A 28,000-nucleotide genomic window follows, 5' to 3' on the forward strand; every position below is an offset into this window, starting at 1 on the left:
GGCCTTTTAGGATATATTGTAATACTTTTGATGGTTTTTCTATTGCATGAATAGCTTTAATAAGAAGATATGAAATATGTGGTCTAAAAATAGGTTTTATTTTTAGGCCTACATTATTTGAAAATGTTATTTTAATGAATAATCTAGTATTTTTATTTAAATCTAAGTTTTATGGCAGTGTTCTTTCTATTTCTTTTAAAATATGTTGTGCTATTGAAAAGAGTCACTAATTGAATCTAAAGATAAGTAATAGAGCACTAAAATTATCTTTCTATAGATGGACCTTTGGTGTTCATTTTAATATAGCATAAACATTTATGACAAAAATAAAAATACCTAGTTATTTAAAATGCATTTGTATTCTCTAGTAAAAAAATATACAAATAAAGTCACTCTATGAAATATATGTTTATATGCCTATTATTTTTGAAATATCTCAAAATTAATTTTGAGATATGACACTTTCTTGAACTTTTTTAATTTCATGAGTATTTCCTTTGAAAATATTGGAATACAAATTCTTAACTTTATATATAGTTCCTTTCTCTAAATTTTCAACAAGAACATCAAGCTAAAATGAAAGAAATGCAGAATAATTCCAAATGCATATGTATTAACTTTTTAAAGAAAAAAATTTCAATTGTTAAAAACAGTTGTAAACAAAATGTTTTACTCATTGGCTCATTCTTCAGCTTCAGAAAATTTGCAAAATCGTTTTTCCCAATATGTGAAATTTCCATTTAAAATTAAATTACATATCCTCTTGTTTATTAAACAAAAGCACCAAATGTAATAATACCCATCGTCAAACGAAGCAGGCTGATTTTTCAGGGCTCTGGATCTTTAATTCCTCTGATTCCCACATGAGAATCTTCAACACTCCAGTCAGCTGACTTTAGACGCCATTTTGTCAGCCATTTCCTACGCTGATCCATTGCCAGCGTCTCTGCACAGCTCAGGACGCCCCGTCCGGCCTCAGCAGCTTCACCTACCCACCCGGGCTCGGTAGACTGTAGCGGACCGCCAACGCCACTGTACCCGGGTGGATGAGAGACTAGCCCAGCGGGTCGGTCGGTTCGATCTGCACTCAGAAGGACCGTCACTGCAAGGCGCTTAAGCCCCGAGGGACAGAGCGGAGCGGCGCAAGTCACAGGCAGACATGGCTTTGAAGATTGTCAAAGGCAGCATCGATCGGATTTTCGATAAAAATCTCCAGGATTTAGTACGTGGCATTCGGAATCACAAGGAAGATGAGGTAAAAGGAGCACACTCGGCCACCTGGAACACCTACTAGCAAACATTTAGCAATGTTTTTTATTATTCAACTCATTTTAGCATCACCGTTATACCGCGACTAGCTAACCAACGTTAACGGCTAACAGTGGGTAAGTTAGCCAGACGTTAGAGCCAGCGGTTAGCAGGTAAGCAGCCGGGGTTAGGCAGCTGAGTTAGCTTTGCTTTCATGACTTTTTTTTTTTTTTTTACAGAATGAAACCCACAAGGTAGTTTTCAGAACCGTGTCAGGTGTTTGACGAGGTGGCTTATTGCAGGGCTGATACTGCCAGCTGGCTAACAGATGGAGGAAGAAGATGTCAATGAATCACAGTTTACCAGGAAATTACTGCTCAGCATAGCTGAGATCAAAACACACCGAAGGATTACTGAACTGGCCTGCAGGCCACACACTGGGGGGCAGAGCAGGCTTCCCACTGGCTTTAATGCTATTACACGTATGATTGGGGAGAAAAAAAACCCTAATTAATAACGTATACTAATATGTTGGTTCGGCGTCTAAATAGCAAAAATGTAAAGAAAACATCACTCCTCAGTTTCGTTGTGCTGTACCTTGCAGCCAAAGCTGAGGAGGTTTGTGTCACGTCACATTTTGACCCCCTTGTAGCTACATTACTGTATATTCTTATTTAACCTTCAACCCAGGGCGAAACACATCCCCATTCTGCTAAAACAGAATAAAATCACAACAATTAAACCTTTTTCGTACACATAATCTGCCTCTGCGACGAATTCAAAGGCAAAAGTCCTAAAAATGTTTCAGCAGTAATTTCCTGATAAACTGTGATTCATTGCCATCTTCTTCCTCCAACTTGTTCTTAAAACGAATGAAGTGAACCATTTTGAAGCAGTGGCTTTAACATACACAGAATGACCTAGCAATGAGCCTGACTCTGTGCTCGATGATATCATCCATGTTGCAGCTCTGTGAGCAAAGGCAGTGGGGAACTCAAACCGATCTTTTAAATCATCTTGTGCTGGTGATGCTTAGCCTGGTTGTTGATGTTGAAATGCTTAGTGGGTACCAGGTAGTGTAATTGGTATATGCAGTCGTAACTAGTGGTTGGTGTTGGATTTCTGTCTAACTTTGGCCGCCTCACAGTCTCATCAATGTTTTGCAGCAACTAAACCAGTAGATTCTATTAAAAAGAAAGAAATCAAATGTTCTAAATAAAACTCTGGGACCTGCTGTGGCCTTCAAGCCTGTTTGGGTTTGATCTCTTGACTCGAATCGTGGTTTTGTACTCGCCGTCAGTTGTAACCTAACCCTGGTCGCCCAGATAAGTTGCTGGTTGCCCAGCCGACAGTGGACAGTTTGCTAAAATATTAATACTATGTCTCTGTGTTCCTGTGAGTGTGTGCTAACCGTGGGCAGCCTGCATTTTCTCTTGCTCTCCGTTTGCTTTTCACATGTGAGCGACATCTTTCACACGGTTTATTCATTCGTTCTCCCTTTGGTGCTTATGCACAGAGAGCAAACGGAAGAAATACGCGGGGATGTCGCTGAACGGTTTAAAGAACTCATAGAGGAAACGATTTTGAGCTGTTTGTTGGTTTCTTCTGTTTAAAGGAAGGAAATGGGACAACTTGGGAGAACTCGCACGCTCTAGTATAGTTCCAGCCCTGTTTAGGTAGAAGCCACTGGCATCAGTGTGTTGGCGTTGCCCCAGTTATTTGAGTTATTTTGATCGGTTCTGAGCGTCATTGAATAAGACTGTCTCTTTTTGTGCAATCTCTGCAAAACGCAGCGTCTCATGGATCGTCAGCAGCAGAGCTCAGCAACCCTTGCCCCCCTCCTCTTGTCACTGTTCCGTCTCATGACTGCATACACATGACCAGCACACTCCACATAGCTATATGTGTTTGTTTTGTGGGGTTGCCCCTCTCAACAATGGCTGACTTGGTTTCTTGCATGAAAGCTGTTGACTCCACACTGCTGAATTAAATGGGTGGTTGTATAAATACTTATTGAATAATTTATTCTATTTATTTGGAGATGATCATTTCAGGATTCTAATTGTTTTTATTTCTTGGTTGGTTCGAGCTTTTTGCAGTTGCATCTGAATGATTCAGAGTATCACATGAATGGTAATTATTTCAGTAGGTGAAAAAGTTAAACTTGTTGAATTGACCATTGTCTAGCAGAGTTGCTTATCAGCCCGTCATAAAAAGTGTAAGCCACAAAAGCTGTTCCTAAAGAAATGGACTTTTCAGTGCTTTGTCCAAGTATATGAAAGGAAAGTTAAGTGGAACGAAAAGATGCTCTACCACCCAGGAGTCAGGACATTCACCTGGATAGATTGCTGATGTGTTGTGCAGTAATTCTCCAGTCAGAGCACTGAGGTCAACTTCTCAGTTGCTACTGAAAAGACCTGTGAAAAATGAACGGTAGTCAAGATTCTTCATTCATCATCATTAAGTTATAGAAGGCTCTGCCTCATATCATGTTTTTTATATCTCTGCTTAAGAAACTCTGCTTTGTGTTTTCTATTTATTTGATTATTATTATTATTATTATTAAATTGTTGGAACTTCAATTCCAATTATTCTAATGATTTTATTTCACTTTATAATGTCTTTTGTTTTAAATTCAGGCTAATTTCACTCATTTGACCCATTTAGTAATAAGCTGCATTTCAATGTGTTTTTTGAAAAAAAAAGTTAACATTCGACACCAACAGCAGTAATAAGTTGAATTTTTGAAGTAATAAACCAGACACAGATTAATCGATGTCCTCTTCCATGTTTTACTGCTTTTTTTATTTGAAGTAGTTCAAGACAATTGTATTTGATTACAGCTTGACGTATGACTCAGCTGCCTCCCTGAGCCAACAGTAGGCGCGTCAATAGATACAATCTTGGATGGAGAGCAACATAAAGGGCAGGACTTGTGCAAACTATTTAGTTCCCCCTTCTGTCGACTGGAAAGCGACAACAGAACAACCAGGAACATTGCAGCTGGCTTTCTGTTGCTTGGTCGAAACGTGCCGCTCCGGATATTGCTCTACCTAATCTGATCTGGTGTCTGCTTTTGTCTATTCTCCCCTTGCCCGCTCCTTTTGTCTGTCCGCAGGCCAAATACATCTCCACATGCATCGACGAGATCAAACAGGAGCTCAAGCAAGACAACATTGCTGTCAAGGCCAATGCTGTGTGCAAGCTCACCTACGTAAGATCCCCTCTGCCTGCACACCCTGCCACCGCCTGTCACTTCTGCTCCGCACATATACACTCATGCACACACAGATGAGACACTGTGTAGCGCTGACGGTTTAATCCATTCCCTCCCTGCTTCTTCTGGTAGAAGACCATGTCCTCGTTTTTAAGCGCCTGCTAAAAATGAAAGCGTTGCTCCATGCAGTTTGCAGGGTTAAGTATTGATGTGCATTCCACTGCAAGACAAGTGAGAGAAGCACAGAAAACCGTAGTCAGTTTTGTTTTTGTCTTGTTAGACATTGTGCACTATACTGTTAATCAATTTGCAGTTTTTTTAAGAGAGGAAAAAAGTGATAGAATTTGATTATGTTCAGTTATTATGAATATATGGTGTTATTTATAACTGGAAGGAATGATGCAGATAGATTCACCTTGATATGCAAAACAAAATGATGGTGAAATATTTTTCATGGCTTCTTGTAAAACTTCGTCAGGTGAACTCTGTGATATTGTAGCTGCTTGTAATGTGTAGCAGCTGGAGATTTCACCACTACTAGCAGCAGAATTTCCAATTAAAATGTAATCAGTTTTGTATTTGGAGATTGCAGACGCATCAAGGTTTAAACCTCCATTTATTTTGCCGCCTTTGCTCACATTCAAAGCTTTAGTTTCTGTATTTATCACAGGCACAGTTTAAAGCCGCCCTCTCCTCCTCTTATGCCCACCGTATCCATCCCGTCTGTGTTTCAGCTTCAGATGCTGGGCTACGATGTCAGCTGGGCTGCTTTCAACATCGTTGAAGTCATGAGTTCCTCCAAGTTCACATACAAGGTAGGACTACGGTTTTGTTATTGCTGAGCTCATCTCACAACAGAAGGCTTCTCTGAAAGCAGTACCATGAATTGTCTCTGGAAAATGTGCTGTTCAGGTACATTTCTGTCAACTTGCTGATGAATGTGTTTGCCTTTCTTTTTGCAGAGGATTGGTTACTTGGCAGCCTCGCAGTGCTTTCACGAGAGCACAGATGTCATCATGCTGACAACCAATCAGATCCGAAAGGTCAGCGATGCACCTGTTTTGTGCGCCTTGATGTTCATGCTTTATTGTGAGCTGACTGGTTTTCATTAAATCAACAATTTTTCTTTCTGGTTTGGCCATTTCCCCCCGCAGGATCTCAGTAGTCCCAACCAGTATGACACAGGTGTTGCCCTAACAGGCCTGTCTTGTTTTGTTACCCCTGATCTGGCACGGGATCTCGCTAATGACATTATGACACTGGTGAGTCACAGAAAATGTCAAGTTTATTTGGATGGTTCATTCTCCAGTGTCCTGTCTTTTTTTTCATGCCCTGCATGTCCAGTTTTCCCTCGAGGCCTTTTTTTTTCAGAATAGATAAGAAATGTATATTCTTTTTAAAATTTGAATAAAACTATCATATTTCTCCTTTCCTTTGCTGTTTTTTACTCAGATGTCCCACACCAAACCCTACATCAGGAAGAAAGCTGTGCTGATCATGTATAAGGTATTTTTAAAGTACCCAGAATCTCTGCGCCCTGCTTTCCCAAGACTCAAGGAGAAACTGGAGGACCCAGATCCAGGTAATTACCAAGATATGCATTTAGTTTGTTGTACAGAAATGCATTTTCCATCAGTTTGTGGTGCTTATTGGAGGCATATGTGATGGCACTATGATATGTTGCCATCTAAAACATTTTTTCAAATCATAGATGAATATAATCAACAAAATTATGGGAGCCTGGTGTGTCTTACCAGGACTGTTTTACAGTGAATGGGAAATAAAGGTTACATGGTGCTGCTGTAGTGTTAAAATTAACTGGGGTGTGACATTTTCAAGTGTTAAATCTCATGTCAGCACCCAGCTGAGGGCTGCAGCCTCACAATATAACACATTAAAAATACTTGCAAACAATGTCCCAGGTTTCAGTCTTGCTGCTGTGAGTATTTAAAAAGTCAAACATGAGCTGTAATGCTAAACATTTATATACTTCTACCCATCCATTATTGGAACTTAGATTAAAATGTGGATTCTATTCTATTCTGCAACATAATTTTTTACACAATTTAAAAAACGGTGTAAAATATTTAACCAATTTTTGTGTAAAAAAAAAAAAAATCGGCTGTGCCTGCTACACATAAAACATAATTGTTGTTCTAAATTTTGTTTTTCGTTGTTCTTGCGTTATCATTGGTTTTTTTCCCCCCACTATGCATGATATACACCTTTGAAATAGTCAGTTAGTAAAGGTGATTGCATTATAATGCAATCGCATTGACATTGCAATCACATTGGCTTTTTTCCCTTTGTTTAATTATTTTCTGCTCTCTCTCAGGTGTCCAGTCAGCAGCCGTCAATGTGATTTGTGAGCTGGCGAGGAGAAACCCAAAGAACTATCTGTCTCTCGCCCCCCTTTTCTTCAAGCTTATGACCTCCTCCACCAATAACTGGGTTCTCATTAAGATCATCAAACTGGTAAGTGAACAGGACGACTGGAGCAGCTGCAGTAAACGGAAAAACTAGAAACACGAGAATTGTCAACACCAGTAGGTCTGGAGCAAATAAATAATCCGCTCCAGTGCTTTTTGTTCTGGTGTATTATTTTTTTGTGTGTGTGTGTTATACTTTTTAAGTATTTTACTATTTAAAAGAGCGCATGTACACTGAGAAAATGATTCCTCTTCTTCCCACAAGATCACATGACACTTTGGATACAAGAGATAAAGGATTTCCAACAGAGTTGTGTTGTTTTTAGCTTTACAGTCAGGTTTAATGTGTGCTGAAGCTTCCACATGGAAAACTGGCAAATTCTAACACTGTAACTCCAATATTTAATTTGACAACATTGTCACCCTTTTCCTCTCCTAACAGTTTGGTGCGCTCACACCGCTGGAGCCAAGGTTGGGGAAGAAGCTTATTGAGCCTCTGACAAACTTAATCCACAGGTGAGATCAAAGTCCTGCTTATATTTTTCCTATGGATGCTAAAATATTCCAATTTGAGGCAAATTAATCTGTTGCTCTTTAACTCTTCTTTCTCTCCCACAGCACCTCTGCCATGTCTTTGCTGTATGAATGTGTCAATACTGTAATTGCAGGTCAGTACTGGGAATCTGTGGGGAATGCATTCAACAAATTGTTGCTGTGTTTCTAAGAGATTACACTCCGAGATTTAAACCACAACTCCTACTGTTGAGTTTGTAAGCCCTGAAAGTTAAAAATGCATTTTGCCATCCAGTAAATCCCATTTATCCAAATGTGTAAGTCAAACTTCTGTAAAGATTCCAGACCTGAGCTAATCGCCTTGTTGTCCTTCATTGCAGTGTTGATTTCTCTGTCCTCTGGGATGCCCAACCACAGCGCTAGCATCCAGGTAGGGAGCTCCAGTTTTCCATCCCTATTTAAGTTGCATTGGAAATTACACTCAATGCAATCCTTTCCACTCCAGCTGAATCATAATGCATGATGAGCAAATGGTCTGTCTGATTGGAAAGCCAAAAGACATTTTTCATTCAGTCAATTTTTCAGTGATCCAGAAAGTTAGGTGCTCCAGATTTTTTTGCATGATATTTCCTTTTGGGAATCAGTCCTGGTGTGGAAAGGTCTAGAAAATCATTAATTCCTCTGTTCCCTTTGTTTTTCTCCTGTTTCTTTTTTTCTTTCTCTCTCTCTCCCACAGCTCTGTGTGCAGAAACTGCGAATCCTGATAGAAGACTCGGACCAGAACTGTGAGCCCTCTGTCAATGCCTGCAGTGTGTCATTTTCTCATTGTCTGTGTGTTTCTGACTGTGGAACAGTCGGCCCCCGTAGACGACCAGACCGTAGACCTCCTGACTCTGGATAACTCGAACTTTATTGCACTTTTACTAAATTAGAAGGCCTGCTTGGAATACCATTGTTCCTAAGCAGCATTTGCAAATTGCTGAGTATGACTGTGAAGAAGCTTGCAGTGTTCATTCTCAGACTGCTTCAGTGCGTAGCTCAATAACCATCCAGTTTGAGGGGGAAAAAGGCTTTAAGCTGGAGTTGTGTATTCACAACAGTTTTGGTTTTTATATTGTTGTAGTCAGCCATTCGAGTTATCCGGACATCCATTTCTAGGTAGGTGTGTGTATGTGGTGTAGACAGTGGATTTTTGGTGGTAGTATGTTAGAATTTGAGGTTTAACGTTTTGTTTATCCTTTTATCTTCCGCTGAAAAAATATTCAAGATATTTTGATCAAATGTGGCTTGGTTTTAGAGCATTGTTGTTGGTCCTCCGAGTCTGCTACGTCTAAATAGCGGCCTGTACTGTGATGCAAAACGAATGCCTTCTTATGGTAACTAGAGGTGGTAAACCTCGCTGGAGACTGAACCTGTTTTGGAAATCAGAATAAACATACTGACTGAGAAAGCACTGCCTATCAACCAAAAATGGAAAAAATGTAAAGCATGCATGAACATCATGACCTTTTTTTCCCTCCCTCCTCTTTAGAGCTGGGCTTTGTTTTAGCCTTGCATCTTGCCTTTATCAGAAATTCTTTGAGATATTTTACAGCAGAATGGACACTGAATGCTCTAAAGTTATCAAAATGAGCAATTTTTACTCTAATTTGCTCAGTTTTGTGATCAGCAGGTCAAATAGTAAACAATTATGTTTTCTAATGTATTAAAATTAAAATCCCACAGATTATCAACAATAAACACGTCAACCAACCGCTTAGTTGCAGTTGTTCATAAGTGTCAGGTAAAAGTTAGGTAAATGAGCTTTTTATTCATAAATGAGGATAATCTTAAAAATCCTCACTTAAGTATTGAAAACTCCTTCTGTGGCCAGACTTAAAAAAATATATAAAAATTTGAAATCTGCATCTCTAGTATTTTGTTAGAAGCAAAGATTAGGCTCTAACATTAATTTATTTTTACTTAAATTCTGAGCTTTCATTTTAGGAAGACTTGCAGAGCTCATAACCAGTTTTTTGATGCTAAATAAAGCGATCTTAAGTGTTTTGTTTTCAGCTCCATGATGAGAAATGGCTCAAATGCAGAGCTAATGCAGCATTCTAAAATTATTACTTCCCCTTTGGGAAAGTGGTTTTAATGTTTACAGAACAAACTGGCACACTAACAAGCGTGTAACCAGCAGGCTGGCAAACTTGTGTCTTAAATATAAATGGACAATGACAGGGTAAATAAACACTAATGCATAGTCAAGCTGTGTGGTTTTTTTGAGTTACACTTTGAACTTTTCAGCTTGAATTTAAAAACTGAGGTTGTGTCTGCAGTATTTCAATGAAGATGAGTAAGAAATGACAGTGTGGAAAACTGACTAAATGACTAGCCTTGACAACATTTTAAATCATACCGAATGGTGCACGTCCGCCTCGCTTAACGTTCTTGCGGTTCTCCGCGTGCCACTGATTACGTTGCGGCGTTCTTTAGCGTCGATGCCGATTTGTAGCGAGACGACGCCGGGCCCAAACCCCCCGGGCGCGCCTTGGCAGGCCCCGGCTAAATTTCTTCCGAAATTTTCTAGTTTATTTTGTTGCTCACAGTAAAAGAAAATGCATTGTGCAAAAATAGATACCGTTGCATCATATAACTTGTCAAAGATGGTATTAATCGTTATCTGCTGTTTTTGTGAAGTAGCGACGTCAGTGGCTGGCCGTTTGTGTGATGGCGTTCACTGCACCTAGCCTTTCCTCACCCCAAGGTCACTGCTTCACGTTTATTGATTGAGAAAGCTGAGAGGCTTTATTATTCTCTGCCCAATACGATGACTGACAGAATGTCTATTTTAGAAAATCCTTTTGGTGTGTGAGGAACATCTGTCAGGGACTTAAAGGATAAATCAAAACAAAACTAGTCTCCTGTGTGTACGTGCGTTTGTCCTTTCCATTGTCCTGTGTGTTTTGTCTTACTGTTTTCCCTTTTTTTTTTTTTGTTTTTCCTTTTTGAATCCATAGCTTGTAGTAGGACTTATACAGGATGATCTCAGTGAATTAGAAAATCATGAAGTTAATTTATTTCAATAACTCAGTTCATAAGTTCATGACAAAGTGATTCAAGTGTTTATTTCTCCTTAGTTGTGATGATTATGGCATACAGCTAATGAAAACGGAAACGTCTTGAAGAGTCTTTCCTTCACAGTCTTCTTGAGGCTGCCATTATGCTGTTACTTATGCATAGTTTTCTACCACACTTTTTCCATCCACTAATCTTTCCAGTAATTTGCTTTTCTACAAGAGGGTGTGGGTGACTGCAAAGTCATGCCTCTTCCTATTATTGTGCACATGAGTGCAACATTCCTGTAAAAATTCTTCAATTGCTCTTAGGTGATATTCACATTTTCTGAGAAACTTCACTTTAACGTTTTCCTCAGTTGTTGGCCATACTCATTAAGAAGAACTGAAATATTTTTTTATATCAGTCTTTTTCTAATTATTCTCATCAAGCTGAGTTTTATTCCTTCAATGGAATCGCTGAAGTATTTAAACTTTAAAAAGCCTATTTTACCTGGTCTAGTTCAGCCCTTTTAGGGTGAATGCATTTACAGCTGGACTGGAATATAGCTTAAAATTTCTGAGATAAATAATTAAAATATTAATATCCACATAAATTAATAATTGGCTGTCTAAACAAATTGCTAATCAGCAGACATAAGAACTAGTAAAACATTCGGAGCTGTAATCTATCAGGTTCATTGTATGAGGTTGTGTGTTTTCATCTTTGTGCAGTGAAATACTTGGGCTTGCTCGCCATGTCCAAGATCCTGAAGACGCACCCCAAGTCTGTCCAGTCTCATAAGGACCTTATCCTGCAGTGTCTCGATGACAAAGATGAGTCCATTCGTCTCAGAGCGTTGGACCTTCTCTACGGCATGGTATGGAGCTGAAACGACACTCCACACTGTTTGACCCTTGTATGATATATGTAGTCATGCTTGTAAAAGCTATTTTCGTCTCAGTGAAATGTGTAAAATGAAACAGGAGGGAGCACAAAGACGTGGAAGCTGATCTTAATATAAATGAAAGTTGATAACACAGCAAGATGGTTTGAAGAAATTAGTGCTTATCTTATCCAGAATAAGATTAAATCTGTATCGTCAGCTCAGAGTTTTACAAAAATTGGAAGCTGGCAACAAAACCGAGTGCATCTTCAGTTAATTTAGTTTCCTGCATTATGACGCTTGTTCAGGATGAATAAACGGGAAGCTCATAGAGCTCATGCATGAAGGAAAATGTGTGTTGTTAGCCTCAGCAATTTGTTTTTATTGTCTTTTTAAGGTAAGAGACTTTAAATCAAACCTTAATTCATCATTACGGATCGCATTTCTGCTTTGTCCAGGTTTCTAAGAAGAACTTGATGGAGATTGTAAAGAAGCTGATGCTGCATGTGGACAAAGCTGAAGGAACCACTTACAGGGATGAACTTCTCACCAAGATCATCGATATCTGCAGCCAGAGCAACTACCAGTACATCACCAACTTTGAATGGTTTGTTTTGCCATCTGCCTGCGCTCTTTTCTGCCTCATTCAGAGTTTAACTTGGTTGGATTGAACGCCACTCGCTGCCCTGTGCGTGACTGACAGGTACATCAGCATTCTGGTGGAGCTGACCCGATTAGAGGGCACACGACACGGCCACCTCATCGCCTCTCAGATGTTGGACGTTGCCATTCGGGTGAAGGCCATCCGAGCATTCGCCGTCGCTCAGATGGCCACTTTGCTGGACAACGCCCACCTGCTGACGGGCAACACGCAGCGGAACGGCATCTGCGAGGTTCTGTACGCTGCGGCCTGGATCTGTGGCGAGTTCTCCGAGTGAGTTCACATTTCCACACACAAATGTGCCGAGCGGAGGACGACTCCGAAAGCGGGCAGTTATATAAATCGTATCGTTTTGGTAGACACCTGGAGAACCCGATGCAGACGCTGGAGGCCATGCTGCGGCCCAAGGTGGCCACGCTGCCGGGCCACATCCAGGCTGTGTATGTTCAGAATGCAGCCAAGCTGTTTGCAACAGTGCTGAAGGGCGAGGAGGGGAACACAGACGGCACAGCTGCGCAGGAAGCCAGCCAGCTAATGATAGACAGGCTGCCGCTGTTCGTACAGAGCGCCAACCTCGAAGTCCAGGAGAGGGTGAGGCAAACGGGGAGCTGAACAGGTCACGCCCGGACAAACTAATCTGGTCAAGTATGTGTAATGCTGACTGGCTCACCTTCTGTCCTCAGGCGTCCTGCATCCTGCAGCTGGTCAAGTACATCCAGAAACTTCAGCAGAAGGACGTGGAAGTGGCAGAGGAAGTCAACGCGCTGTTTGCAGGAGAACTCAACCCTGTGGCCCCGAAAGCACAGAAGAAAGTTCCTGTTCCTGAAGGGTCAGTATGTTTTTTTTTGTTTTTTTTTTCTTTACCATGTACCGACATATTTAACTACAGCTAAAATTTCAGCGCATTCATAATTATTTTGACTACTGAAGTGTGAAAATCTTTCTATGTTTGTAAAGCCTGGACCTGGACGCCTGGATCAATGAACCGCCTTCTGAAAGTGAGTCTGAGGACGAGCAGCCGAAGGCGATTTTTGCAAAGGAGGAGCCGAAACACTCCAGACCCCGTCACACAGAGGTGGACGAGAAAGAGCTCGCAAGGGTAAGCATGGAGTAACGCAGCAGCTGCACATTTTACTGGCTTCATTTTGTTGCAGAAGATTTTACTCCTGTTATCTGCGTTTCATTATTTAGTGCAAGGCGATGGTTAATACAAATCTCTTCATTTCACCTTCATTTGCATGTTCTTTTGACATTCTCAATTCTCAAAGATATAGCCTGAATATATTCCTGGCCAGTGTTTGTTTTATAAAAAAAAGTATTGATCTTTAGCTCAGGGTTTAAGCATTATTTATCTGCCTTCCCCTGTGGATCCCTGCTTGTTCTAAAACGGAGTAAGGAGGTTATCCATGGATTAATTCATGATGCAGATTTTATTTCTTTCCCAGAGGAGGGAAGCGAGAAAGCAGGAGCAAGCCAACAATCCGTTCTACATCAAGGCTTCCCCGTCCTCTCAGAAGGTATGTTGGTCTTTTCACTCATTTTTTACAAATAATAGTGCTTTGTTTTGCACTCTTTAAATGAAACACTGAGTTAATAGGCAGGTTAGAAACTTAAGGATATTTTTTTATCATTGTTCTTTTGTTCAGGATGATTTTAGAAGAATGTAGAGTATGAAAAAAAATATTTGTATGCCCAGATTTGATTGCGTCTTTAGTCGTCAATGGAATATATCCAATGTTCTGCTCATCCATTTGCGCATCTCGTTCATCAAATTAACAGATATTAACTGCACTGTAATTAAGTTTTTAAAAAATGTTTCTTTTTTATCTCTGTAGGTGTATCAAGAAGCTCCTGGAGTGGAGCACATCCCAGTAGTGCAGATTGACCTCAATGTGCCTCTCAAAGTCCCAGGTGGGGTCAAATATCATAACATTAATCAAAGAAACTTTAAAAACATCTTAATAGTTTAGTTAAATTAGTCACCAAAATCATATTTAAAATGACTATTCCACAGTGTTTTGCCATTCTCTTGCTTCTTGCCTTCTTTCATTTGTCTTATTTATAAACGACGCCCCTGTTGGTCAGGTCTGCCTATGTCTGATCAGTATGTGAAAATGGAGGAGGAGCGCCGTCAGAAAGAGAGAGCAGAGAAGAAGAAGAAGGAAAAGAAGAAGAGGAAAGAAAAGCGCAGCGGACGAGGGAAGAAACACGATTCGGCTCCGGAGAGCGAAGAGGACATCACTCCAGCTCACATGGTGGACATTGTTACAGAGGAGATGCCAGAGGTAGGCATGCTGGGAGATTGCAATGGTCAATTAGAAACGCCATGAGTTAAGTATTGACCCAGACATCAGTTACTACTACTGTTTTGCTTTTTATTTAAACTTTTCGCTGCTATTTGAGTTGATGCATGAAGCCACTAGTAATTTAGGAAAACGAAACTGATTCATCGAGCTGAAGCAGAGCAGTAAATTCACTAAGATACGAAGTAGTGCTTTCAATACGTTTAGGTGCCCTAAAAACCTGGAATATAATAAGAATCAGAGTTTATTTTTTATTTTTAAACCACATCAATGCAGCTAAATCATCATGACTAACCACTACACAAATGGATTTTTATAAACTTGTATTGATGTTACTCTGAATAACTTGTGTAGCTTAGTACCTCTCTGATTGGAGACAAAAATCAATGTAGATGTCTGAGATATTGGGGAAACTCTGTTTAAATTCCGTTTTAAATCAAAAGTGCTTTCGTTGTTGACATTTTTAGGCATATTTCATATAAAAGAAAATACTCTGGGGAATAAATTGCATCGGTTTTCTTAAGTTAATAATTACTGTTACATTTGAGCCTTACAGGGTTATAGAAATCAAGATTTCTTGTTAAAATTGATATTTTGCCAAGGTACTAAGTCTTGTGTTAATTGCTGCATCCTCTTCCTGCCTGCAGAATGCCTTACCCAGTGATGATGATGAAAGAGACCCCACTGACCCCCACAAAGCTCTGGACATCGACCTGGACAAGTGAGTCCACATGGTTCTGATCCTGCTTCAATTTATGTACTGACTAGTTTAACTCTTCATTTCAAACTTCCAACTACATCTACAAAACAATCAGCCCACTTGGTTTTTGTGTTTGTTTTTTGAGGACTGGGAGGCAACTTGCCAGGAACTCTGTATGGTTTTTTTTTTTCCTTTTCTTTTTCTGGTAATTTTATCTTAATCTTTTATTTTGAAGTTCTTTGTTTTTTAGTACAGGACTAATTACAGGACTAATAATTATCAAATTCCTACATTTTTTGTGTTAAATTTGTCCTAAAAATTTTTTTTTTCCATTTTCTTCCCACTTTAACTCCTGTTTCCCAACATACGAAGGATTTTAGCCTTGAAACACCTGATTTATTTTTTCTTAAATACTGTGGGACTTCTCTCAGTGTTCCTGGATGGCTCACCTTTGAATCTAATGGACATGATTAAGAGGCACACAGACGTCAATAATACGGCTCGACAGTCTGGAGCAGATTTGAAAATCTCAAAGCGAATGTTTTCCTGCAATAAAAAAGCTGATGTGAGAACCACTGAGACTATTTAAGCTCAAAGCTGTTTGACTGAGCTGAAGCTGTACATGTTTAAACAGCCAAGCTAAAATGCCTTTAGAGAAGTATAAATAGCCTGAAAACTTTGACTCTGCACTTTGTGTTGAGATTTCTGACCAAAGCATCAAAGTTGATGCCACTTGGTCCTGTCCTTCCTCACACCCTCATTGCTTTCTGCTTCCTCTTTTCTGTGCTTGCACACAACCATCACTGTCTCTCGGTGTGGGCAGTTTGATGGAGTCGGCTGGGCGCAGGTGAGTAGAACCCCAGCCACAGGAAGTGGGCTCTGACTGCACACAGACGGGTTTACCGGCTTTGTCTTTCCGCTAATAGATGCCTATATACTTACAATGCAGCTGCCTCATCCTTTTCTAGTCGGAGCTTGCCCTACCTGCTTCCTTTCTTTTCTCTGCCTGCCTTGTGTTTTCTATAACTAGCTGCTTTGGACAATTTATGCAAGTCCTTGTTCTCTTACCCTGATTCCTCCTCCCTTCTTTCACGCACCTTTGCACTTAACTTGACAATATCAGCATGTTTTAATTCAAACAAATGTTTTATTTTCTTTTTTGCTCTTTAAACTAAGACTATCAATAAAGCGAAGCATACAAACATTCATTGGCATGTTGGTGCTGATATTTTCAGGTCTTACAGATCATTAGTAATCTGTCCTGCTGGCATAGGCTCCCAAAAAGCTTTTTTTTCTTGTTTTGTTTCCTTCAAATAATGATATGGTGCATGCATTTAGAGACCTTATCACATGTGGTACATGCCTTAATGCTTCTGTCCACAGTTCCCAAGTCATACCTGACTGCTGGTCCTTTGATGTGCCCTTTGATCAGTGCTAGTGTGTATGTTTGAAAAGCATAATATCAATTGGTTCTCATAAAATCTTTCTATTAAACCCTATCTGTAAGTCATCCTGGGTGAGGTTAGATTATTTAGTTTTAGGAGTAGAATGTACCTTCAAAGGAAGTGAGCATCTTGTTGGACAGTTGTTTACGGATGGATGGGAGGCTTACAAATAAAATGTGTTTCAAGCTAGAGCAGTATGTTTTCTGGCTTCTAAATTTGGATTTTTACAAAAAAATTACAAAATGGTGTCTGACATCAGACAGAAAGCGTTGTCTGTCCATAGATCTTCACCAGCAGGGGGACACACTGCATGCTGGCCTAGCTTTGAGGGTGAAAAGACATGAAGACTTCTGTGGAGAAATGTTCTGATGTCTAATGTTTCAGGCTTAGAGAAATAGCACAGCTCTGCATTTTGGAAAACCGGAATGTGCCTGAGTATTGCTTTCTGTTCCACTTTAGTATGTCTTGTATTGTCAGCTTGCAAAACAAACTAATACGCATAGTTTTCCAGGTCTTGGCACCAAATCCAAGTGGGTCAGTAGTAACAAAGTCTTGTGAGTTAAGTGATGGGGTTGTGTACATTTTGCTTTTTGTCCAGGCCACTTGCAGACAGCGAGAAGCTGCCGGTCAGGTCACATCGTGCCGCTGAGGCCCAGAAAAGCCCAACAGATGGAGAAACTGAAAATGCGACATTGCAGGAACCCAAGAAGAAGAGCAGCAAAGAAAAGAGAGAGAAGAAGAAAGACAAAGAGAGAGATCGGAAGGTGAAGGAGTTGTTTTGATCATAAAGACCCACACTATTCAGGTTATCTAGTATCATAAGACAGACAGAATATTTAAAATTGTTAATCAGATTTATAAAAGGACATCAGCAAGCTGTCAGCTGCTTTGACTTTGTTCTTTAGCCTGACTGAAACATGAATCTTTTTTTTTTTTTTTTGCTTTTGCAGAAGAGCAAAGAAGAGAAAAAGAAGAAAAAACACAAACATGAAGACAAGGAGGAGGATCTTCTCGGGGGTCAGGCTGACGAACCTGTGCTCCAATCAGAAGAAACGAGTCAAGTGGCAGATCCGCCCACTTCCTCCTCTACCACTGCTGAGGTACTTTCAAAACAAGTCTAAGCCAAAAATGGCTAGCATCTAATAGAAATGATAAATTATGGTGCCGTGTAAAAGTTTTTAAACCCCTCAGCCTGGTTTGGGGTTGACACAATACAGAAAATGTCAAACTTGATACCAATACTAAGAAAAATACGCAAGACTATATCACTGCAACTATTTTTCTTTCTTTTTTTAAATTCAGGGTTCTTTTTATTAAAGAGCAGAAAATATTATCAAATATAAAATGACAATGATTTCATTGTTATGATTGGGGGGAAAAAACACAAAGTATAAATCAAATCAGCTCTGACTTTAGAAAAGCATCAACTTAAAAGTCACCTTTTTTCAAAACAGTAGACTACTCTGACGAGTTTCTGCTCCAATTGTCGACTTCAGTCTGGAACCACTGTGTTAAAATTAAGTTGCTTTATTATCGGTCACATTGGCTTCCATCTCATTTGTCACTGAATAGAGTAGTAATGAAAGGGACGTGCTGATCATTTCGTCACTTAACTACTAAAACAGAGTCTCTGCTGAGGCTCGTTACCCTGTTAAATCATACCTGCAGTTATATCACGATGTGCAGGAACTTTACAACTTTATTATAGCAGTATTAGTTGTAGCGCTGTCCCTCAACTTTTTTCTATTTTGCTGTTTGTATGCCTTATGGGCAAAATGAGCAATGCTTCTGCATTTGCTCTGTCAGCCAAAGAGGGCTGTGAAGACTCTACAGTAACAACCTCTGGCCAGGTTGTTACTGAAGTTTTAAACTTCAGCAGCAGCAGCTCAGTGTTTAGATTCTTTGACCTGACTGTTCTGGTGATGCTCAGAAGGATCTAAGAGTTTCTGTAGCACTGCTGTGTGACAATGACTTGTTTTCTATCGATTTTGACACAAATTAATTTTGTAGAAGACTGTTTTTTTTTTTTAGTCTCTATTATATTAAAATAGCTCTTATTTTGACATCCCCAATTTGATTACATTAACACACTGGTGGACTCGGTTTTCCTTCCACTTCGATATTATGCACTACTTTGCTGTCCTGTCAGACATTAAACTTCTCTAATGTCACAAAATATGATGAGGTTTAAGATGTATGAATACTTTTGCAAGGTGCTCTAAACAAACCTACTTAATCAGAAACACTATAACATAAATATTACAGTTGCTGTGAAGAAGATCGCATGTAAACAGATGTTTGATCCTCTTCCCTGACTCAGCACTTCCGTTGCTTCTTCCTAGCCTGTCTTTCAACCAGCTCCTCTGGTCTAGTATCAGCTTCCTCATAGCTGACTGCAGTCTCTTGCCAAATGCTTGATTTATTCATGAAATAGCACAGTGTTGTCTCTTGTCTGTTTTCATGAATAGTAGTACAATACAGAAACTGTGTGGCCCTCACCTCCTGCCCCCCTTCTCCCCTCCCTTCCTCTTCTAGGTATCGGATCTGGATTTCTGGCTCTCAAACGCTCCAGTGCCCTCTAACACCCAGGTTGAGTCATTCCCACCCTCCCTCTCTCCACATCCTGCCCTTCTGTTCTCAGTTTGCACATCCCTGTTTCATAATCCTGTGTCTCATGGACCTTCCTCACATGTTGGACCAAACACTGTTTCAGTGGCTTCTCTTCCCTTTTTGTCTCCCCCATCCCCCTCTTCCTACCCACAGGTCATATAAAAGTCTATCCACTCCCACTTTTAAGCGCACATCTTTTTTTCTAGCATGTATGTCTGTGTACTGTCTGTGTGTGCTAGTGGTTCACGTTAGTTCCTGTTTTGCCCAGCGGGTGTCCTTCTATTATTGAGGTCAAAGTGGGAATTTGTTTTGTTGGTGTCCGCGCTGCATCATGATGCGTCTATTGAATCTTCCTTAGCAGTCATGTGGATTTTTGTTTGCTTGGTTTTTTTGGGGGGGCCGGGGGTTTGGTCCGTTGTGTGTTTTAATATTAGTCCTGGGAGTATCACCTAGTGAGAGGAAATTCCTATTTGTGAGACTAATTTTGTAGTTAAAAATTTGTCTGGGATTTTCTGATGAAGTCTTTCATGATCTGAGAAAACACCTAAGCAAGGACTTACCTTCAGAGTACTCTGAATTTTGTGTATATTCAGCCGTACAATAGGCATGTTTACTTTAAAAAACCATTACAGCATTTTGCAGGTGTTTATTTTATATTTTCAGGAACATTATTATAGCTTTTATAATTCTTATTCTTGGCAACGTATGAATAATTGTTTCTTTAAAGAAAATGTAGTTCATAAAGTAGAGCAAAAATGTACAATAACATTTTCAGGTAAGTGTGCCTTTTGCACAGCTTGTTATTCCTATTTGACAAAGCAAAATTAAGTCAAGTCAAGTCAGGATCAGGTGCTCCTTGTTACTGTGACGACAGCCTGGTCACTCTTGTCATTTTTTTCAAAGGTCTCACTAAAATAACTTTAAAAGCATAGGAGTGATATGACAGAAAATCTTAGCGGTTTTGAAGCCGTAGCTCTTTAAAACCTTTGTCCACCCGTTCTGCTAACTTTTAAGTGTTTTCACCGTAGTTTGTGTCGCTGGTTAATGCAGCAGTTTTACACAGCATATAAGGCAGCGAGGCATGTTTATCGTCCTCCCTAATTCACTTGCCTCTTCCGACACAGATGTGGCAAACTCGGCCGTATGTGTTTGTGGTTGCTCCTGCTAATGCATTAATCTGGTGCTTTATGTTTGGGTGTGTGTTCTGAGCAGGAAGCAGCAACAGTAGCAGCAGCAGCCCCAGAGCCCTCCGTCACAGCGCCAGACTCCGAGCCAGATGAACCCAAAGACACAGAAATGGAGGAGACGGTGAGTCACGCTAATAATGTGATCAAAGTTAAACGTTCTGCCGCAGCCCTCAAGATTCCAGTTTACAACACCCTGGCAGGGTTTGTCGCATTGGCAGCTCTCCTTCCAACAAGCTGGGGTGAATGATGTGACATAAACCTGATGGCATCTGTCGTATTCTTCTGCTTCAGCCACTTTCACTGTTCAGCTTTTATATATATATACTTATTTGTCTGGTCTAACAGTAATTCAGGGCTATGTTCTGTGTTTTAATGATTAGAAGTCCTCAAAACACAAGAAGAAGAAGCAGAAAAAGGAGAAGGAGGAGAAGGAGAAGAAAAAGAAGAAGAAGCATCACCACCATCATCACCATAGTGACGGTGCTGGAGAGGAGTCTGTTCAGAATGGCACCGTTGAGGAGGAAGAGCCCCTCCCGGTCAGTGTTAAAGCAAATTTATCACCATTGTTTTGCTAGCTCTGTTCAAACTCACTTCCTGCTACAATCACACTTTAGCATATTAAACATCAGTGGCACAGAATGGCTGATGTGACCTGAGCTTTTCTCTCCTTTCAGCCAATGTCCAATTACTGCCTGCTGGCTGAGAACTCCTACATCAAGATGGTGAGTGTCTGGGACGTTTTCTTTTTAAATTTCATTCACCGTTTGGCATCAATATGTTATTTATCTCCCCAGTTTGGTTTCTAATGAACATGAATGATTCTCAGAAGTTGGATTATGTTTGACCTTAAGAAACAGTCAGTACATTTGTCTTTGTTGCTGAATGTTGTTCATCTTAGTTTTTTTGTGTCATTAGCTAAGATTACCCAGCTTTCAGCAGCTGGTATTTCATGTGATAGAGCTACACAAAGTGGTAACTGTGTGAAGTGGAATGAAAAGGAGACATTGTTTTCCACAACTTTTCATTCCACTTCCCTATTGTATGACATTTTGTGTTAGTCTGTCTAATCCCAATACAATGCATTGAAGTTTATGAAATATTAATGTTTTTTCCCCGAGGCTCTAAATTCCACATTGGATTAAAAATAATAATCATTTATGAGAAATACAAAACTTTTCCAACACACTGATGTAAATGAGCTGTTTTCATGTGAAAATGTTACCAGTGGTATTTATGTTCTGGATTTTCCAATTATGGCCTAAAAAAAAACAACCAACTATTATAAAATAAGAGGAGAAAAAAAAGCCTAAATTACTTTCTGGTCTCTTGCTCTTTTTAAAGATGATGGAAGATGCTGACGAGGTATTGCTCACCATTCTGTCAGTGACAGAATATCTTCTAAACTCCTTCCTAGATGTGCTGTTCTCTGTCCTTGTTGTTTCTCACAGACTTGCCCTCTGGGTCAGAATACATGAAAGCGTCTGTGGAGTGTTGCTTCAGTTTCTAAGGCTGATGTTTGTCCCTGTGTTTATCTTATTGTGTTCAGACTGGTTCTATGAAGCCCTGCGTCCTCTCATTCCAAACTAATTAATCTAATTTTCTGTGTTTCTTGAAAGTCTTTTTTTATCAAATTTTTTTTCCAAGTTCTGAAATGCTTCGCAAATTAATTGGGTATTGTGACTATGACGTAAAAACCTGTTTGGTTACCTGTCCTGTGTATTCTCAAGGTGTATGACATCCAGGGGAACCTGCAGGATGGCAGCCAGGTGGTTGTGTCTGTTATATTTGAAAACAAGTGCAACAGCTTCCTCAAATCCATGGAGTTCAACGTCTTGGACTCTCTGAACTCCAAACTACAGAGGCCAGAAGGCTCGGGTCCTCACGATGGCCTCGTCGTCCCCTTTCAACTTCCTCCAGGTCAGAAAGGATCTGCAGAATGCCTCCTGTGAAAGTCGAGTTGGGCTTTCTAACAATTTCTTTTTCTCTGTTGGTGAAGGAGTGTCCAATGAGGCACGGTTTGTCTTCACTGTGCAAAGCATCGTAATGCCACAGAAACTGAAGGGAACTCTAACCTTCATTGTTAAGGTCGGTATTAATATTCACACGAACAGCGCTGTATCTATAAATAAAACAGAAGCATTATAGAAGAACCGCAAGAACATTTCTACTGACGGTGCTTAACTTATTTTTGTCAAAGGTTTTTCTAGAAGTCTTCATTTTCCTTCTTTTTCATTTTTTAGAGCCAGTCATGGTCTATCGATGAATTTTTGTTGTTGTTTCTACATTTATTTACACAAATTTCTAATTCAGTCCTCAGACTTTTCAGTATACATTTTAGAACTTGGTTCATTTCCATTTGAATATGAACTAAGTTATTCTTATTGAATACCATAGAGGATGTAATTTATTAATTTTACCAAAACAATAAAAATATATTTGTGTATTGTTTTTATTTTTGCAGAATGAAGATGACTCTACTCATGAGAAACTGGACTTCAAACTGCACTTTACCTGCACCTCCTACTTAATCACTACTCCTTGCTACAGGTGGATGATTTAAATGCACACATGAGCAAATATTTAAAAATGATTGATGTCTTTTCTCAATTTAAAAATAAAAATAGTACAATAACAAAATTCCTGATTCATTTGGGCCCACAAAGCACTTTAATGGAGACACTGTCTGATGTCCATGTGTTCAGCTAAAGCTGGAAAATAAACTCTCCTCACCTTGAGCAAGTCGCAGGGTCGTGAACTCTGTGTGCTTGTGGGTCATTGGTGCTTTCACACAGTCATGTACACGGCCTAAATGTTTTGTAACCTCAACAGTGTTCTTCATGCTTTAGGGACTTTTTGTAAGTTTAGTTGTCTCTCTTTGCTTTGACACTAACACTTTTGGAATGTGCTTACCGATAACTGCTGAACATTTTGTCCGCTGTCGCAGGTATGCTTTGTAATCTGGTTTGTTCTTTTCAGCGACGCTTTTGCAAAACTGTTGGAGTCGGGAGACCTGAAGAGCAGCTCAATCCGGCTGGAGGGAGTCAACATGCCCTTCCACCATCTGCTGGCCAGGATCTGCTTCCACCACCACTTCTCAGGTAGTCTTTCTGCTTTGGTTTTTAAAAGTTTAAATCACAGTTTTCCATTTGTGTGAGACCATAAAAGCACCCACTCTTGAGTTATTCCACCAACTCTGTTGTAGTCTTTAAGTGGGCAGGTGCTTGCTTAGCACAAGCACCTTCAGTTTCTACTGCCATCAGCATTAGCTGCAGCACTGACGCTTCAGTGCTGCAATAACTCCAGTCGGGCCTGAGATAAAAAAAAAAACAAAACATGCAATTGTTGAAGACTTGAAGCAAGTTCCTGAAAAGTAGTTAAAATATTCTGAGGTGAAAATTAAAATCTCAAAGTAGTTTTAGTTTTTATTTAACAGGAGAATAATAAGAACTCTGAGCTTCAGCTTTAATAAAAGTTATAGAAGAATAAGAATAACTGCAATAATGAGCTCTGTGTCTCACATTGTAAATCCACATTCAGCTCTTTCTTATTTTATCTACATTTGCCCCTGATGTTTTTTTAACTGAGTTTATAAACATAAATATTGAGATTGTTTTATGTCACAGGTTGGTCTTTATAAATCCCACCTAAAATGACATAAAACTCCAGTTCCTCAGTGCTATTTATCAGTTCAGAAGTAACAATGTATGAATATAGATTGTTGTTTAAATCAACTCTTTAAACTCATTGAGCATTCTTTAGTTGAACTATGGCAAGAAAAATTTTTTATTCTGGCCCCTGATGTCGTCGTACTGGTTAGACATGAACTCCGAGATGCATATTACTAGAAAGGAACCCGCTCTTCTTTCTTTCATCTTAGAAATATTGCCAACGCTGGAAATGATCAGTTTCAGGATCCTTTTAAAAAAATTCTCATTAATATAGAGCTCTCAATGGTTCAAAACCTTTATATCTGTCTGACTTGCTTCACTTGCATGCTCCAAGTAGGTCCCTGAGGTCAGCTGATCAGGGTTTTCTGGTTTTCTCTTGTATCAGATTTAAAACTAAAGAGGACGGAGCCTTTGAGGTCCGTGGCGCTGAGATAGTGGAATGCACTTCCACTGTGTGTAACAAGATTCAACAACTTCAGACATTTGTAGAAACGATTTGGGACTTTTTTTTTCTAAGGCGTTTATAAATAAATCCCAAGTCATTGCATTTCACATTCTTTGAATTGTTGTCTTTGTTTGCAGGACCTTTTTTATGCTTGTATTCTATATGTGTCTGTATTTTAACTTGCACAACGCTTTCATGTGTCTCCTCTTTGAGAAGCCCCATATAAAACTTTTTTTACTCGCTTATAAGTGAGACGTAAGATCTTGAGACGTCTGTTTGCAGGGATAACATAAAGTTAAACTTTAGGTTGTTTTGAAAGTAGTCCCAACCCCCATCAGCCAGTTAGATTCTGCTCTCTGTGGGCACTTACCTTCACTGTCCTGGAAAACATCGCCTCTACCAGAGTTTGACATACTGTTGTTACCACTGAAAGAGAAAACATGTAAGAGTTAAACATTTCTTTCAATTTAACAATCCAAATATGAAGAAAAAAAAATGCCAAACAGGGACCATACCAAGAAGTAACTACAGAAAGTTTTTTTTTTTCTTCTGAGCTAAGAATCTTGGCACAAGTTTTACTTGTCTTTACTAGGTGTTGGTTATTATCAGTGCCCCCTAGTGTTTCATGTATAGTAAACTTTGTAAGTAGGCTTTGGTTATTAAGAAATTATGAAGTTTATGCAACTCACCACACAAAAGTCAACCTTTTCCTGTCTTGTCGACAGTATTTCAGTATCAGGCTTTTACAGGGAGAGATGCTCTCATTGACATAATGAGGCTTTTGTCCGAAAAACCAATTAAAATATTACCTATAAGACCAGTAAGGAGCAGCCGTGGGTCCACCACAGATGCCTCTTTAATGGGAAACAACCTGAACAATGCTGCTAAGTTTATTCCTCTTGTGATTCTTTGATTAGTTGTGGAGAGGATCGACTCTTGTGCCTCCATGTACAGCAGGTCCATCCAGGGTCACCATGTCTGTCTGCTGGTCAAAACTGTAAGTGACTCTTTGCTTGTTAGCTGTACCTTCATTACCATAGTTAATTTATATGTAAAACATGTAAACAAAAGAAAAAAAGAGATGATTAAAAACAGATGTATTTTTAGAGCAACCACTTTTGTTTAATGTGTCCAAAACCTTTTAGTTTTTGTACAATTTAAAACAAAATCATGCTGATTTGCTTTTCTTGTAACTAGAGCCTCCGATCTTTGTTTAAAAATGTTAAACCTCATCATAAAATGTTATCTTTGTTGCTTGTGCTCTCCCAGTCTGCTCAGACGGTGTCCATCGACGCAAAATGTGACGAGCCGACGCTGCTTGGGAATGTGCTGGATGAGATCAAGCAGACCTTCTCTCAGTGCTGATTGTTTCTGACGGCCCCAGGGTGCACCCGGCCCCTCCATGCCACCCACTCCTTCATTATGGCAACACAATCACATTACGAAACACTGCGACTGGCACCTCCAACTTCACCCTATTTATTAGTCCTCAAATTTTCAAGATTTCTTTCTCCTCACATCCACTCCGATTCCTCTACACTTCTCTCTTTTTTTTCCTTTTCAAATTATTTTCCTCTGCACTCTCAGCTCTGTGGTCATTCAGCCTCGCTGTTGTTTTACAGACTCACTGTCTACATGCATCGTCTTCTCTGTTGTGTACCATGATTTTTACTTGTGTTTTCCAGCTCCTCCTTGCTCTGGATTGCCTCACGTTCTCTTCTCTCCCAGGCCTTATCCCTCCTCCCTCCCGCCCTGCTGGCAGTTCATTCTTTGACAGTCGTGTAATGTAACAACTGGATGTTTGCTGTTGATGGTTGAATTGTATTTTGAGGTTGTGTTTGAGGTTTTATGTTTTCGTCTGTAGTTTGTTTTTGTTTGACGTATGGGTCTCTTCTCCTCCTCTTTTGTTTGAAGCCTGTCTTCGCCTTTGTCTCGACTCCCTGCATCCCTCTTACTGAACATTACTGCAGCTCTGCTCTGTGGGCCTGGAAAAACAATGTGACTGACTTTTTTTTTTTTTTCACCTGGGTCCTAGCTGGAAAAAATGTAGTACTCTAACTTAGTCACCTCACCTGGTGTATGAAGACTAAACATTTGGGCAGCTGCATTGCCGATGGAGCAGAGAGAAAACCAAAGCTAAATACACTAAAAGGCAGGGATGTTTAAAGGTTTAATAGAAAGCTTTGTCCCTGATTTCTCATTGGTCATGCTCAGAGCAGATGTGGTGTTTTTAGAAACAAAGAAACTTAGTGGGTCAATGGTTCTTTTTTCTTTTCTTTTTTTTTGCTCTGTGCCTTTTTTCCTACAGTCTACTCAAGCTCTTCTGAAGAATTGACATACCGTTCCTTCCATGAATTAAATGGATTTAAATAGTTGATAATAGTAAAACTAGCCACCAGGAAGGCGTATTCTGTGCTAGCAGACGCCGTTCAGGCCCTCTATAGTCCAGTATTGGTTAAATTCCACCGGGAGGAAGCACCTGCTTCGTCTTCTTCTGTTCTTGTGAAATATTTCCGCCTGTGCCACTCGAGTGTTTGCAGCATGATTGTTCCACCCATGTCAGCCGGCACCCAGGTGACATCCCCGATGTTTCCCTGCCCTTCGGAAAACCGCCTTGCCTCTTTTCATGCTCCGTTGTCATTTTGGGGGTTTTTTTCCACCCCAAGGAAGAATTTGCCTCCTCTAACAAAACCTTCTTTTTTTTCTTTTGAATTGAGTTGTTCATTTTTGACTTCTGACCTTGTTTATCAAGATAAAAACTAGTTTGTTCATATATACTGTTAAGGCCCTTCTTTGCATCAGTCTGCTGTTGTAGATAATGTTGATGTCTGTGACCATCGGGTCAGCCATTCCACTTGATATTCAGTCTAGTCTGAATACAGAGGTGATCTGTTGTTTTTCAGGAATGTCAAAAGAAAACGATCATGTATGTATTCCTTGTTCCTGAAAACAACTTCGCTGAATCCAAGAGAAATTGTCTCCTCATTCATTATTATGATCATTGTGTGCATAATATTAGATTAAAATGTGTATATTGCATGATTAGGAATGTAATTTTTTTTCTGTTATTGTTCTATCACAGGACATGCTTAAACAAAGTCATTCCATACTGTCCTTTTTTTTTTTTCCTTTCCCCTGAATATGATTTTGTTTACTTGATCATGCTCTATTTTCGATGGCATTGTGTTTTTACCTGTTAAGACGTGATATCACTGAATGTTTTAAATTATTAAACACAAGGGAAAGAAGGGGTTTGGTGTCATGAACACCGAGGGCACGGGGCTCAGAAAACCAGTTTAAAAGTTCACCTGAAGCAGTGTATGGAGAAGCAAACCACTGTCTCAACTCTCTTTGCTTAGCTCATTGTGAGGTCTTCTTCCACGTTTGGCTTGTTACAATGAAATATACGCTCGAATGAAAGATTTTCAACAGTTATTTTTGTTTTCCTTTTCTTCTCCATGCTCAGCTATCAAACATACATTGTAAATGGTCATGATGTCAAGAGGACAACATAAATTATATACTCTCCCTTTAAAGAAGGTCCATCAAAACTAGAAATAAATTCTGGGAGAAGCTTCTGTAGTCTTTTTTTTGTGTTACAAAAAATAAATCAATAAAAACTTGCCTATACCAAATGACTTTTTTTTTT

The 28,000-nt window shown here is 39.7% G+C and overlaps 1 protein-coding gene and 1 long non-coding RNA gene across 6 annotated transcripts; one reads left to right on the forward strand and one right to left on the reverse strand.

The window, feature by feature from the left end:
* Positions 1-900: 900 nt before the first annotated feature.
* On the forward strand, positions 901-27,986 carry ap3d1 (adaptor related protein complex 3 subunit delta 1). 5 transcript variants are annotated; one of them, XM_028027398.1, is made up of 35 exons: positions 901-1,255; positions 4,367-4,462; positions 5,200-5,280; positions 5,428-5,508; positions 5,620-5,727; positions 5,918-6,047; positions 6,801-6,940; positions 7,337-7,410; positions 7,513-7,562; positions 7,788-7,837; positions 8,144-8,192; positions 11,181-11,326; positions 11,791-11,939; positions 12,036-12,266; positions 12,353-12,584; positions 12,677-12,822; positions 12,951-13,092; positions 13,439-13,510; positions 13,829-13,904; positions 14,079-14,278; positions 14,944-15,017; positions 15,820-15,843; positions 17,040-17,205; positions 17,392-17,541; positions 18,977-19,030; positions 20,264-20,359; positions 20,619-20,774; positions 20,913-20,960; positions 21,580-21,600; positions 21,966-22,155; positions 22,235-22,323; positions 22,700-22,785; positions 23,215-23,336; positions 25,269-25,348; positions 25,621-27,986. In XM_028027398.1, the coding sequence occupies exons 1-35, from the start codon at positions 1,160-1,162 to the stop codon at positions 25,714-25,716; spliced, it is 3,801 nt and encodes a 1,266-aa protein (XP_027883199.1). In that variant the 5' UTR covers positions 901-1,159; the 3' UTR covers positions 25,717-27,986. The 5 variants fall into 5 exon arrangements, with proteins under 5 accessions (XP_027883199.1, XP_027883200.1, XP_027883202.1 ...); XM_028027399.1 differs by lacking the exon at positions 21,580-21,600; XM_028027401.1 differs by lacking the exon at positions 18,977-19,030.
* LOC114150754 (uncharacterized) lies at positions 9,675-24,362 on the reverse strand. The gene is made up of 3 exons (XR_003596830.1): positions 24,352-24,362; positions 20,976-20,980; positions 9,675-9,975 (listed from the first exon to the last, which is right to left on the reverse strand). It is a non-coding gene; the product is annotated as an uncharacterized LOC114150754 (long non-coding RNA).
* Positions 27,987-28,000: the final 14 nt, after the last annotated feature.

The sequence above is a fragment of the Xiphophorus couchianus genome, chromosome 9 (assembly GCF_001444195.1).
Source record: "Xiphophorus couchianus chromosome 9, X_couchianus-1.0, whole genome shotgun sequence".
In the NCBI taxonomy this organism is placed as follows: domain Eukaryota; kingdom Metazoa; phylum Chordata; class Actinopteri; order Cyprinodontiformes; family Poeciliidae; genus Xiphophorus; species Xiphophorus couchianus.